Source organism: Gymnogyps californianus, chromosome 3 (assembly GCF_018139145.2).
Source record: "Gymnogyps californianus isolate 813 chromosome 3, ASM1813914v2, whole genome shotgun sequence".
In the NCBI taxonomy this organism is placed as follows: domain Eukaryota; kingdom Metazoa; phylum Chordata; class Aves; order Accipitriformes; family Cathartidae; genus Gymnogyps; species Gymnogyps californianus.
This window is the reverse complement of record NC_059473.1, coordinates 121,204,333-121,217,420: the sequence shown is the minus strand read 5'-3', so window position 1 is coordinate 121,217,420 and position 13,088 is coordinate 121,204,333. Positions and strand designations below refer to the sequence as shown.

The 13,088-nt window shown below is 37.2% G+C and overlaps 1 protein-coding gene across 1 annotated transcript in view; it reads left to right on the top strand.

The window, feature by feature from the left end:
- Positions 1-13,088, top strand: part of CD2AP (CD2 associated protein) — an 87,294-nt gene that overhangs the window by 65,362 nt on the left and 8,844 nt on the right. The window contains 4 exon segments of the mRNA XM_050893442.1: positions 1,305-1,341; positions 1,722-1,784; positions 5,274-5,433; positions 8,880-9,022. Coding sequence (XP_050749399.1) covers positions 1,305-1,341; positions 1,722-1,784; positions 5,274-5,433; positions 8,880-9,022 — 403 coding nt within the window.

Sequence of the window (13,088 nt, the reverse complement as noted above, 5' to 3'; positions counted from 1 at the left end):
AGCTTTGAAATTCAAGGCATTAGATGGCTGATTATTGTAATCAGCTATTTGATATCGACTTAATAAAAACACAGATCAGAATCATGTAATGGCAAGTTGATGCTGAGCTCTCAGTGTAATTGTTTTTGATATAGGCAGCAGTGCTGCACAGCTGGATAATGTATTTGCTTTTTTGGGAAAGAAAGAAAATACGGTCTTGTTACTTTAGTTCACTAGCTTTTGTGTTCTCTGAAACTAGAGAAAGAAATTTAATATGGGTTTTCATGCTTGCTTAATTACATTTTGCTTGTCAGAATAAAATCTTTCTGCATTAAGAGGAGCTTTTTCAATAGTGGTAGGGGCACAGAAGTGAAATCCATCCGTAGCAACTGTTTCAAAAATACCCACTACAAGGCATTTTTGGAGGTGCTATATTAGACTGAGTCTGTACAGTTTCAGCAGTGTTTGTATAAAGAACAAGTGTTTTTGTAGGCTTTTGTGATCGTTTTATCAGTGAGTCTTGTCCTTAGTACAACCACAAAGACATCTCTTCTAGAGCATTTTCGTGAATCAGATTCTAAGGATGAGGTTGCTTGAGATGTCTGTTCTGAGAGATGCCAGTGCTCCTTCAACAGGAGAGAGATTCAAATTCAGTTTTACCAGTTTAAGGAAAGTGAGTGACTGCGTTTTAAAATAGAGTTATTTTAAATGTACAAATTGTGGCACTGTAATACTTTGTAAATCTTTTAATGGCTAGAGTAGTTTGTCGACCTTTCCCACTTAAATATAGAGTGATAAGGAAGGTCAAAACAATGTTTTTCATGTAACTGCAGTGTTTATGTTGCAAATGCTATTTTTTTTATGGTTGTAATTTAGAAGTCAATTAATTGAAATAGTTCTTCTGATACTTCATTTAGAACCTTTTTTTTTTCCCCAGTGAAAGTGACCATTTCTGGTCCAAAAATTTACCTGATTACTCTTTTAAACTTGCATTGTACTAAGATCAAGGTTTACACATTGAAATTAAAATGAGTGCGATCAGAGCAATTCTTTGGACTAGAAAAGATGTAATTCTTAGGTTTTAGTTCTTTGTGAAACCTGCATTTTGTTCCTGTTTTTGCAACTGTTTGTCTGGGAGATATCAGAAGAATTACTCCAGTTCTGTTTTCTGTCTGTGAATTGATTGCCTCCTTTGTGAAATACTTTGAAATCAGCTAGTAAACAAGCTAGACATTACAGTATGCAAAACAAAACACAAATAAGTCTGTCTTCCAGAGAATATCTGTTTGTTTGTTTATTTGAACTTTTTTTTTTGCATTTTGCAGAAGCCAAAGAAACCTCCACCTCCAGTTAAAAGTCCAGGTATGTAGTATATGTATGGTGGTACACGTCTGAGGAAATATTAAATTTCAGAAGCAGTGCATAACTTCAAAAGAAAATTCAGAAGTAGCTTTGTATTTCCTAGTAATGGAGCTGCCCATAGTCACAGTTTGAGGTTACTTTTTATGCTTTATGTATTTTGCTGCTGCTATATATTTTTCGAAATTATGATGGAGCCTACTTTGGAAACATTTTAATACAGGCCTACCATTTTCTGGGCTCAAATGAGTGTTTATAAATGGTATTACACTCCTTGCAAAGGAGAAAATATAAACACAAATTGGTGTATGTCATATTTTTAGTTAGTGACTAAGATAATTAAAGCTCTTTGGGAAATGTCTATGGTTTGTTTTTGCATTCAGCTCCAAAGCCTGAATTGCAAACTGGAGAGAAGAAATTCCCTTCTTTGAGGCCTGAAGAAAAAGGTGAGACCAGTTTTCTTCATAGTGAATTTCAGACTATGCTCTTGTAAACGAGTTACAATTTTTAGCTTGGCTGCTCTGTGCAATAGGTACTTGTTTAGAAGACATCATACAGATTCTCTTGATACCGTCTGCTGAAGCTGTCGTGTCTGTGATGTTATGGAAATGTCTTTAGAGTAATTAGAAGAACTACACTTCTACAAAATGTGTATTTCTTGTAATTACATCACATTCTGAAAAATGTTGATTGCACTGCATAATAACATAGTTACTATTGAATTCCTTTAAGTATAGTTCTGTGGTAGTGACTGCAGTTTTGAATAGCAGTAGTAAGCTATTAGAAATGAAAATGTTTGCTGCTGATTTTGAATGTTTTGGCCAAAATCAGTCTCTGATGGAAAATATTTTTTGAAAGAAATACATAGAATGGTTACAACACTCTTTATACAGATGTTAGTCACAATGCTCAGAAATTGAGATTTCTGTTAATTCTTGCTATATTCCATGTTTTCCAGTTCCACAGAATTTGGAGATGTTTACCACTTTATTCTTAATATTTAAAGGACACCTTTTTTTCAGAAGAAAAGCTACTATTATCACCCAAACACATTTCTAAAAGGCTTCTTTTCATATTTGAAAAACATGCCAAGTCAAACTGTTAAACTGTTTTGATTGTGTTTAAAAGTCAGAAGCTTAAACAAACATGCTGGTTGGGTCTTAAAGAAGAAATACTGATGTTACTGCAGCTTAACCATACTGCAAAAACATACTCTGTTCTGTGAATAGTGAGCTGTGGCTGGCCATGGCTAAACAGCATTTCGACAAGTAAGCCTGCTCAATGGGTTTCTTGGCTTCCTTGGGCAGTTTTTATAACCCACATTTTAAACAGAGCACGTTCTTGAGTGTTTCATATGAAGAATACTTGTTAAAATCAGCTGTGTTTCCTCTGCATGTGAGCAAAGAAATTATTTTTATCTGTTGGAACAGTATGTTCAGGTGTGAATTGAGATCAACTGTATGATTCTAGAAATTTTGATCACTTGGCTCCTTATAAGTTTGAGTTTATTTAAGCTGAAGTAAGTTTAATTTTAGACTGGTTCTAAAAGTTTGTAGTATGGTGTTAACCTTTGCATAGTTGAGCTCAACTGTTTGTAGAGGAATATAGGGGGAAAAAATATTGAACAATCCAAAATGCTTAGGAACATGAAAGCTTCTGAAAAATTAAGTAACGTAGAGAACCGTCCTTTACTGTGGTACAGGAAATGATGGAGGAAAAGTTTGTCTCCGTATTCAGTTGAAGGTCAGGTCTTAAGTTACTTACTTAGATAGCAGTAGTGTTTTACAAGAAGAAATGCCCATTTATCAGTGCAGTTTTACTTGTGGAAAAATAACCATGTTGATACTAGTGATTAAATTCATAAAGTATGAAATTGTGCTGTAATTAGTTTTAAAAAAAAAAAATAATTGAGCAGCTCTAATCACAAGCTGTCAAACCACGTAATTTTTTTTATGCCTATTGGGAGACTAATAAATCTGCCTTTAATCGTGATCAAGAATTGATCAAAAATTAAAAGCAATACTCCTATAAGTATTTCTGTATTTATAGTGAAGGACACTTAGTGGTATCATGTAGAAATTTTTGTCCAGTGTAAAGGTCTTTAGATCAGTATTTTCATTTCCATTACTAAACTGCTCGTTTTTAGCCAACTCTTATCTCTTTCATTGCAGAGCAAAATCAAAAAAAGAGGCATGCCATTTTGTCGAGCAGAATTGTCCGATTTCTGTGCTCATGGTGAATCTTGACCTTTGGTATTAACTTTTTCCACTTAGCTGTGGACGGTTTTTATATTCGAATTTTGAGTGGGAGTAATTGAAGGGAAAACTGACAGATGATAATTCAGGAATACGATTTGATGACAGCATTTTTTGTCCTGTTTATGAGCTCGCTTATTCTTAAAAACAAAAGGCGTAATTCTCAAGTTGTGTTCAGCATACCTAAAATAAAGCTAATTGATCTTCAGTAATACTAACTGCTAGTGGGCATTTAAAACGTAAATCTTGCACATAGGATCAGTAGGCAGAAGTGGCTAGCACTGGTAACAGGCTGTTTTACACAGGACAGTCAGCACCACCATGTGGCAAAATCCTTCCACTACTTCAGTATTTTTTGGGGGTTTGGTTTTTTTTTTTTTTGTTTTTTTTTTTTTTTTTTTTTTTTTAACTGAATACTAAGAGAGACTGGAAGGGGATGCCAACCAGTTTAGGTTTTTTGTTCATATCTCTTCCTAATGTTCAAATGTCCCAAAGCAGGAAGACAATTCTGCCCTGGATAACGCTTTTTTTGCAAAAGTTTCTCTATGATCTGTTTACTTCCAAGTATTCCTGTGAAAGAAAATTGACGTTTTCCCATTTTACGGCTGGAGGGCTGACACTCCACGGCTGCAGGACTTGTCCAAAGGAAGTCAGTCATAGACCTGGCAGTTCAGGCACTTAGCTGGGATGGAGTTGAAGCAAATTTCCAACCCTACCCCCAAATCCATAGCATGTGTAAACATTTTACATTAGACCAATACCTGGTTAAAAGCAAAGTCATAGAAGAGGAGGATGGGGAGAATCAAAGCTGAAGGTCAGTCTCTCCATCCCAGTTTACTGATTTACTGCCCTGTAAGGGCAGTAACTGTAAAGGACTGTAACTTCTTACTGTAACCTAACAATAATCTTGTAAATCCTCAGTGCTTTATGCATGCCTGACTGAGCTGTAGCGTAGTTTTACAAGGAAAAGTAGAAGGTATGCTCTGGATATTCCACAGGGTGTGATTAGGGAACATGGGTGGAAGAGTATTCAACTAACATTTGTGAAGCAGCTTTAATTTTTCGGGGTCCCATATGTTATATGTCCACTCCCCTGGACAGTATTCAATTAGTTCATGCAGTCATTGAACAATAAATTTAACTTTTTTGTTTGATTATCCATACTTAATTTGTATCTTGAATTTGTAGGAAGGTAGACTTTATCTAAAATAAATTCAGTTATTCAGATAAATATTCATTTTTTCCCCCCTTTTCTGCATAGATAAATTATGCTGCTTGTGTGTATGGAAGAAGTCTAGTTACAACAAAATAAAAAAACCAAACCCTACCTTTTTAAGAGGAGATAAGGTGAATTCATAGAAAAGAGAAAGCAGTGGCAGTACAGAGAAATTGTTGGTTCTTAGCTGTCATTTGCAGTGCAATAATGTGAACCCATGATTTCTTAATACTGTTTCATGTCAATAGAAGGACATTTTGCTTACTTTAACATAATGTTTAAGTTCAGGTAAGTAGTTTGTGTGTTTTGATTAAGGTATGACTTAAGACAGTTGCATATCTGTTTTTCACTTTTATCTGATCTTCAAAGAAAGTATTTCTGACAGCAGTTGCTTTCTAATTGATTGGCGTTGTAACAATTCTAGACAACATGGGTTTATAAAATGTTATGGTGACTTTTGTCAGATGAAAAAGGAGCTTTGGATCAGAAGCCTTTGAAGCCACAAGCTCCTCAAGTACCACCCAAGAAGCCTATTCTTCCAAGCAAGACTAACAGCTTACTGAGAGCAGGACTTCTGCACCCAAAACGTCCGGATAAACCTGTTTTGCCATCATCTGTATCCAAGTCAGTATAACTTAAATCGTATACACCAAGTATATTTTATTTGGTTTGTTCAATCTTTCCTCATGGATGAGGTGGGAAGAAACGTATGTTTTAAGGGTGAAAAGGATGCAAGGATAAGTTTTGCACTACGCCTACCAATGTCTTGGTTCTCCAAGTCTTTATCAGTGTGAACTTGCAACTTTCTAATTCTTTGAGACATTGAATCCATCTCACAGTAAATATTACAGCGTAACTAACCATGGGGTGGGTGAAGTTACAAATCTGTGGGCTGCTTTGCTTTAAGCCTGCCCCATAATGAAGAAGTTGTAGCTACAGTAGCAGTATGGTGTAAAAGAATCTGTGGACATGGCACTTGAGAGTTGTTACTGTGTTGGAAAAAACCTGAAGATTTGAGCTGCATCAATGTTCTATGTTTCAGCACTTTATATGAATAAGATAGAGGGAAAGGAAGAGTTGAGCACAGTCAGTACCTGTGCTGACGGTACTCAGCGTTGCTCGTGTGCTCTTCTGGGGAAGAAAGCACTTATTACAGAACCACATCCAGTCTCTATACTCTGTCTTGAGTATTCTCAGTTGAGTTACTGGTCAAATAGGGAGGGTAATAGCAAGTAATCGCTCACTACTTCTTTTAGATCCACTTTTAATTTTTTTTTTTTCTTGTGAGTTTGAAACAATTTTTTTAATGGTGTTTCACTAAGACTAATTTTGCACCAATACAATCTTCCCCCCCCCCCCCCCCCCCCCCCCCCCCCCCCTTCCCCTTTCTGTCTCCAAAGTATTTGCTAGATCCTTACCCAAAACTGTAAATAAACTGCTGACGGGTAACTGTCCCTTTGGGATGTTTAGTTGACTTGAAAGAACCATGAGAAAGTAAGGTCATGATGCACTTGGCCTTGTACAAATAAAGGAGCAGACAGCTGCTACATCAAAGAGCTTGCACCTTAAATACCTGCAAAGATACAGGGTGGCAGCAAGCGTTTGTCAAGGTTTATCTTTATTTTTACAGCAGGTCCTGTATAGCTGAACCAAAAGGAAGAATATCTAAAGGGAGAAAACAGTGAGGAGGAGGGCAGTGGGAAAAGGAAGTGTGAGTAAGGCACACACTTTGGACGGTTAACTCCAGCAGGGATCAGCTGCCTCTGATCCCACGCTGCACAGCCCTGGGAACATTGGATGCCTGACTGAAGAGTTAGACCATTGCCACATTACTTCTGTTTAGGTTTTCAGTATGTAATTGTGTTATATCACTTGGTATTTTGGAGAGTTTCCTAAGTAAAGATTTTTTTTTTTTTTTTTTTAAACCACAAGTCATGTTCTCCTCCTCCATTTTAGAAAATAATTATGGCTATAAAGGGTTACACATGTGCAGTTAAACTGTGGTCCTTTAATAATTGAAAACTTTAAATCTTAGGGGTATTTAAATATGTTTAAATGTCTGAAAGTTTAACATTGTTCTAGGAAGATAAGGCTACTATCTCTTTTTCTACTGCAATAGAACTTCCAAATAAAGGATTTGAGAGGTGAATTAATGACAGGGACACATTGAAGCTGACAACTGGTCCATTTATATACTGTATATATGGCACGTACAGGACAATGGTGATCAGGCCCAGTCAGCATGGGTTTATGAAAGGCAGGTCCTGCTTGACTAACCTAATCTCCTTCTATGACAAAGGTGACTTGCTTAGTGGACGAGGGAAAGGCTGTGGATGTTGTTTACCTGGACTTTAGCAAAGCCTTTGACACCATTTCCCACAGCATTCTCCTGGAGAAACTGGCTGCTCATGGCTTGGATGGGCGTACTCTTCGCTGTGGAGTTAAATGGAGTTAATGGAGTTAAATCCAGTTGGTGGCTGGTCACAAGGAGTGTTCCCCAGGGCTCAGTATTGGGGCCAGTTCTGTTTAATATCTTTATCAATGATCTGGACGAGGGGATCGAGTGCACCCTCAGTAAGTTTGCAGATGACACCAAGTTGGGTGGGAGTGTTGATCTGCTTGAGGGTAGGAAGGCTCTACAGAGGGATCTGGACAGGCTGGATCGATGGGCCGAGGCCAATTGTATGAGGTTCAACAGGGCTAAGTGCCGGGTCCTGCACTTGGGTCACAACAGCCCCAAGCAACGCTACAGGCTTGGGGAAGAGTGGCTGGAAAGCTGCCTGATGGAAAAGGAGCTGGGGGTGTTGGCTGACAGCCGGCTGAATACGAGCTGGCAGTGTGCCCAGGTGGCCAAGAAGGCCAACAGCATCCTGGCTTGTACCAGAAATAGTGTGGCCAGCAGGACTAGGGGAGTGATCGTCCTCCTGTACTCGGCACTGGTGAGGCTGCACCTCGAATACTGTGTTCAGTTTTGGGCCCCTCACTACAAGAAAGACTTGAGGTGCTGGAGCGTGTCCAAAGAAGGGCAACGAAGCTGGTGAAGGGTCTAGAGAACAAGTTTTAATGAGGAACAGCTGAGGGCACTGGGGTTGTCTAGTCTGGAGAAAAGGAGGCTCAGGGGAGACCTTATCGCTCTCTACAACTGCCTGAAAGGAGGTTGTAGTGAGGTGGGTGTCGGTCTCTTCTCCCAAGTAGCAAGTGATAGGACAAGAGGAAATGGTCTCAGGTTGCGCCAGGGGAGGTTTAGATTGGATATTAGGAAAAATTTCTTCACCGAAAGAGTTGTCAAGCATTGGAACAGGCTGCCCAGGGAAGTGGCTGAGTCAGCATCCCTGGCGGTATTTAAAAGACATGTAGATGTGGCGCTTAGGGACATGGTTTAGTGGTGGACTTGGCAGTGTTAGGTTAAGGGTTGGACTTGATGATCTTAAAGGTCTTTTCCAACCTAAATGATTCTATGATTTTATTTTTATGCAGTGGCATAAATGGTGGCAAGCATTGTAAAGGAAAATGTCATCTGTTCTTTTTTTTAATTTTGTTTTGGTGGTTTGGGTTGTGGGGTTTTTTTTTTTGTTTTTTTTTTTTTTTGGTCCTTGGATTATGTGACCAGACATGCAAAGAATGCATGGTAGAATAAAAGCCATAAGTACAAGGTACTTTATTCTATGCCCCGAAAGAAATAACTTGTTCTTGGCAGCTTTTTTCTTTACAGGAAGATTTTCATGTCAAGGAGTCTGAGTATGTTTCTGAGTATTTCAAGAGATATTACTGAAGGTGCTATTTGAAATGTAATATTTTAGATTTAAGTGCCAAAATGTGGCCTGTAGTATAAGTTTTGAATTATTTTTGAGGGGATTGTACATGTTTGACAACTCTGCAAGAGCTGGAACAGAAGAATTGGCTTTTATAGAACTAGAATTGCTCTCTGAAAGACTTGATTTTAAGCAAGGCTTTAGAAAATGATAAAATCTACTGAAATTTTTCAATTTACTTCTAATTCTTGGTATGTTTCGTTTGTAAACTATTCAATCTCTTGACTAGGTATGTCTTGTTTTTTTTTCTTACTACAGATATAATGGAGAAGTTGTTTCTCTTCGACCTAAATCTGAAGTTGAGCCAGTAGCAAAACCAAAGTTAGACTCTGAACCATTACCACTTAGACCAAAATCAGTAGAGGTAGATTCACTTGTGGTAAAGAGCTCTAAAGAAGCAGGTAAGAAAAGAATAAAACGCTCTTTTGGGTCTTTCTGTTTGGATTGCAGTATTTTACAAGGTTAGAATAAGCTTTTTAAGTAATTTACTCAAAATGCCACAGAGTGCAATTATGCCTGTTCAGTAGAAAGTATGGTTTTTTAGAACTGCTGTGGGTAGCTGAAGGTAAGAGTCAGGAAGCAATGAGCAGATGTCAGTAGGCTATTTGGAGGTAGCTGATGAGCTCTGTCTTGTAATAGATGGCAGGAAGGGAGAAACTTAGGTAATGGTTTGTTCTTCTAATTTGAAAGCATGGTTTTTTGTTGCCACTTTTATCTTGCATTTTTATGAAATTGTTTTCCTTACTGACTGGTTCTGTTTGTTCTGCTCTTGCATTTCAGATAACTTTTGCTTTTCTAGCTAATTTGTGTATTTTTAGTAATGCCATTACCTTCAGTGTTCTGTGATAAGTTCATAGCTGTTCTAGATTATGACTTTATCATACCTTAAATTTGGGCCACATTTGAATTTCATGCTTATGGCTTTGCTTAATGCACCTTGAGCCAAACCTGGCATCTCTTTAAATCTAAATTTGTCCGGTAAAAACCTTGGTTCTGGTTAAAGCACCCACATTGATGATCAGGCTCTCTGAGCTATTATATAGTTACCGTTTGTCCTTTACTGACTGTGCAACTGATTTTAGTCCTCTGTGTGCCTCTTAGGCAGAGACCATCTGCTGGGGGCATATTTTTTTTTAAAGTCTAAATTATTTTTACTGTATGATTAACCGCTGCAGAAAAAGCTTTAGTGAATTGTACCTGCAGCGTTTGGTTTGCATATCTCAAATGCAACCTTTCATCTGAGAAAAGGTTTTAGTAATAATACTTTTGAAATAATATAACTTGATTTATTTTTTTTTTAGGCCAATTATGATATTCAGGTTGTAGAGTAGTTGGTCCTAAAGTGTAATAAATTCATGTGGGAGATAAAAATAATGCATTAAAAAACTGAAGCTGTTTATGAATAGAAAAGAATACTCCTGATTTTTTTCCATCAAGCATTTTAAAATGTGCTTCTAAGCCTAAATACTTTGTATGGGGAAAAGTTAGTTCATGTATGTTTTTAATACAGAAGTTATGTTTTTCTGAGCCACAAAGGCTGAACTTCAGCAGGTATTAAAATATCCTGGAACTATTACAAATATTATCAGTGTTACCCTAAAGTATTTATAAGTTCTTTTGTTATTCCCCAGTAAAAGCTATGCATATGCTGTGATGTGCCTTGTTTTAAAGGTTTTGAATTAGCACTTTAACTGTTGCCTCTATTTAAAGACGAGTTTGAGTGAGGGTACAGAAGAAACATTTTCAGGCCAAAGTAAGCTGAGATGAAAGAGCGATGCACAACCTAGCCTTAAAAATGTAAGCCTTGTCCTACTACTCAGATGTTTATCTCTAGGGTTGTGCTAGATGTGTTACTGTATAGCTCAGTGTCATTTATCCCCAGGAAAAAAATCCCCATGAAAACAGATGGAATGTCTCTTTTTTTCTTTAGGTGCAATTATCTTGACATCGTTAATAACCAGAGTGGCAAAATAGTGGCTGTGACATTAGGTATTCATATATATAAAAAACCCCTAATTTTATACAGATTTAGAAAAAAAAAAAATCTGTGAATTCTGATTTGCTAACATAAGATTTTAGAGGCTCATGGAGAAATTCAAGATTTTAATACCTAGATGGGGCAGGAGACAGGGGTGCATAACAAGCAAGTGGGTGAGGTCTGTTCAGTGGTCCTTGTTTGGGCAGAGCAAGCAGAGGAGGCTCAGGCAGTCCGTGCGGGGATGCAGCACTGACAGTATCATGGAGCTGCTATTTAAGGAAAGCTTCAAAAATCCTCTGTTATGTGAAACTGCCCTTGTTTAAAACGATCTGCATAAGTCACTTGTAATTTTACTACTCTTGTGAAAAGAGACTAGTCCAGACTCCTGCCAGTAAAATGTAATGAATCTCGTGCTTTGTCTCTGTATGCATTCTGCTGCTAAAGACATAATATTGCGTGCAGCAGCTAAGGCTATATAAATACATAAAGCTCCAGAGATGTTGGGTCCTTATATAAAGTTTAAGATTGTTTAATCTTACAAGAACTAAAGTAGATACTAAAACATGGGGGAAAACATGTATGGCTGGGGTTGGTAACTGCATTGCCAGAGTGTCTCCTTCCTCCCCCCTTCCCCCCCGCCCCCTTTAGATTGAGATCCTGAAGTGAATGAATTTTTAGAAAATCAATTTCTTTACGTATGGGTCTTATTTTTTTGCAACTTAGTTTGACCATGAAGTGTGGTGTACCTTGAGCCACTTTCAATTTAGCCTAAGGAGAAGCTGTAAATATTCTGTATCTATAAAAAAAAAAAAACAACCCACCCCATACCAAAATTAGGCCCCCAGCCATCAGATAAGGACAAATACTCAAAAACGTTCAGAAACATTGATCATGTTGAAATACCTCCTCTTGAAGCTTTATTTGAAAAATTGCATAAATGTTTCTGTGTTGATTAGAATTAAAGTACTGTAAGAGACTAAAGCTGTAATACTAGCATGCTGAACATGTAAAGTGATTCTGTTTCTTCTACAAATGTTTCTTTTTCCTGCTTTGTAAAATAATTTTTTTTGTTCAGAATCTTTTTCTAGACATTCCTCTCCTTGACTTTTCTTTCCAGATTTTGTTTCCTATCCTGTTTGCCATGTTTCCCTTCTTACGTGTCAGGAAATTACCCTACCCTTCTCCATTTTGGTAAGATAACAATCTATAAGGAAATCCAAATGCTTTATGCCATACACATAGCCTCTTCTTAACGTCATAAGCGTAATTTTCAGTTGCAGTTATTGATACTAAAATTTTTGGGTTTCAACTTAAAATGCTTTTTTTGTTTGTTTGAATGCCTGTTTTCCTTAGCTGTTAAAGAAGTTACTTTAAGTATACTTTTCAATTAGGAGCTTGTGGGGATTAAAAAAAAAAAAAGGGAACAAAAAACTTTACAGTCCAGCTGTTGATAAGCCAAACCTAGTGTTTATAGTGAAATGTGTTCGATACTTATAGCACTTCTGGTGTATGTAGGTTGAATGGCTTTATCTTTCTGTACACACAAATTATGCAATTATGAAGCCTTTAGGCACTGAATCTACTAGTGTTGGCTATTTAGTATCGAGTCTTGTAAAATAGTATTTTTGAAAGTTACGTATTAGGCACATGCTTAATTGTAGCAAATACCTTACTATTGCTCAACTGCAAATTTAAATATTCTAAAGCTTATACCTGTCCCCTAAATTTTTGGGGTGCAATCTCAGCAAGATGAGTAATAGGAAAAAGGGCTGCCATCTTCTCTTACTCTGCAGATTAATGTGAGGTCTTGTCTTCTAAAATATTGGATACGTTTCACTTCTATCATGGGTTTTTAAACCCCAGCCACGTGCGATGTTGGAACCATAATTTCTTTAGACACTCTTTCAGCTTTGCTTCTTTTTGTGAAGGCTTTTTAAGACAAACTGCTATGAATACACTTGAAGCGTTCACAAATCCTTACCTCTTACCTAATTGTATTTGTTAAAGCTCCTAACAGTTCTGTTATAGATCCATGTCAAGCTTGCAGAAGAGACTTTTCTAATAGTCTAAGAAACTGTTTAAGCTTAGCTCATCTTTCTAGAAAGAAAGGTACTTCTGCTCAGCCTTAAAATAATTTTTTGGCTCAAATTATCCCCAGATGTATGGTATTGCTCTTTTGGCACTATGGTGGGATTTCCTTTAACAATTATTCACAGGCTGTCTGTAAGAAAGTTAATTGATAAATCACTTTATTGATTGAAATGGGTGTAAATTGTGAACTTTCAGTGGGTTTCATCAGTATCTCTATTGATTTCAGTGGGGCCAAGCTTTCTCCTAAAATAACTAAGAATGCTGTTTAAAAAGAAAAACAAAACCCCTAAACCCACAATAAAACAAACAAAACTACTACCACCAAAACCACAAACCCTAATCCCCACCAGCCTGTGTTTTAATTTCTTCCCTATACCAAAGCAACAAAATGGAAAGTA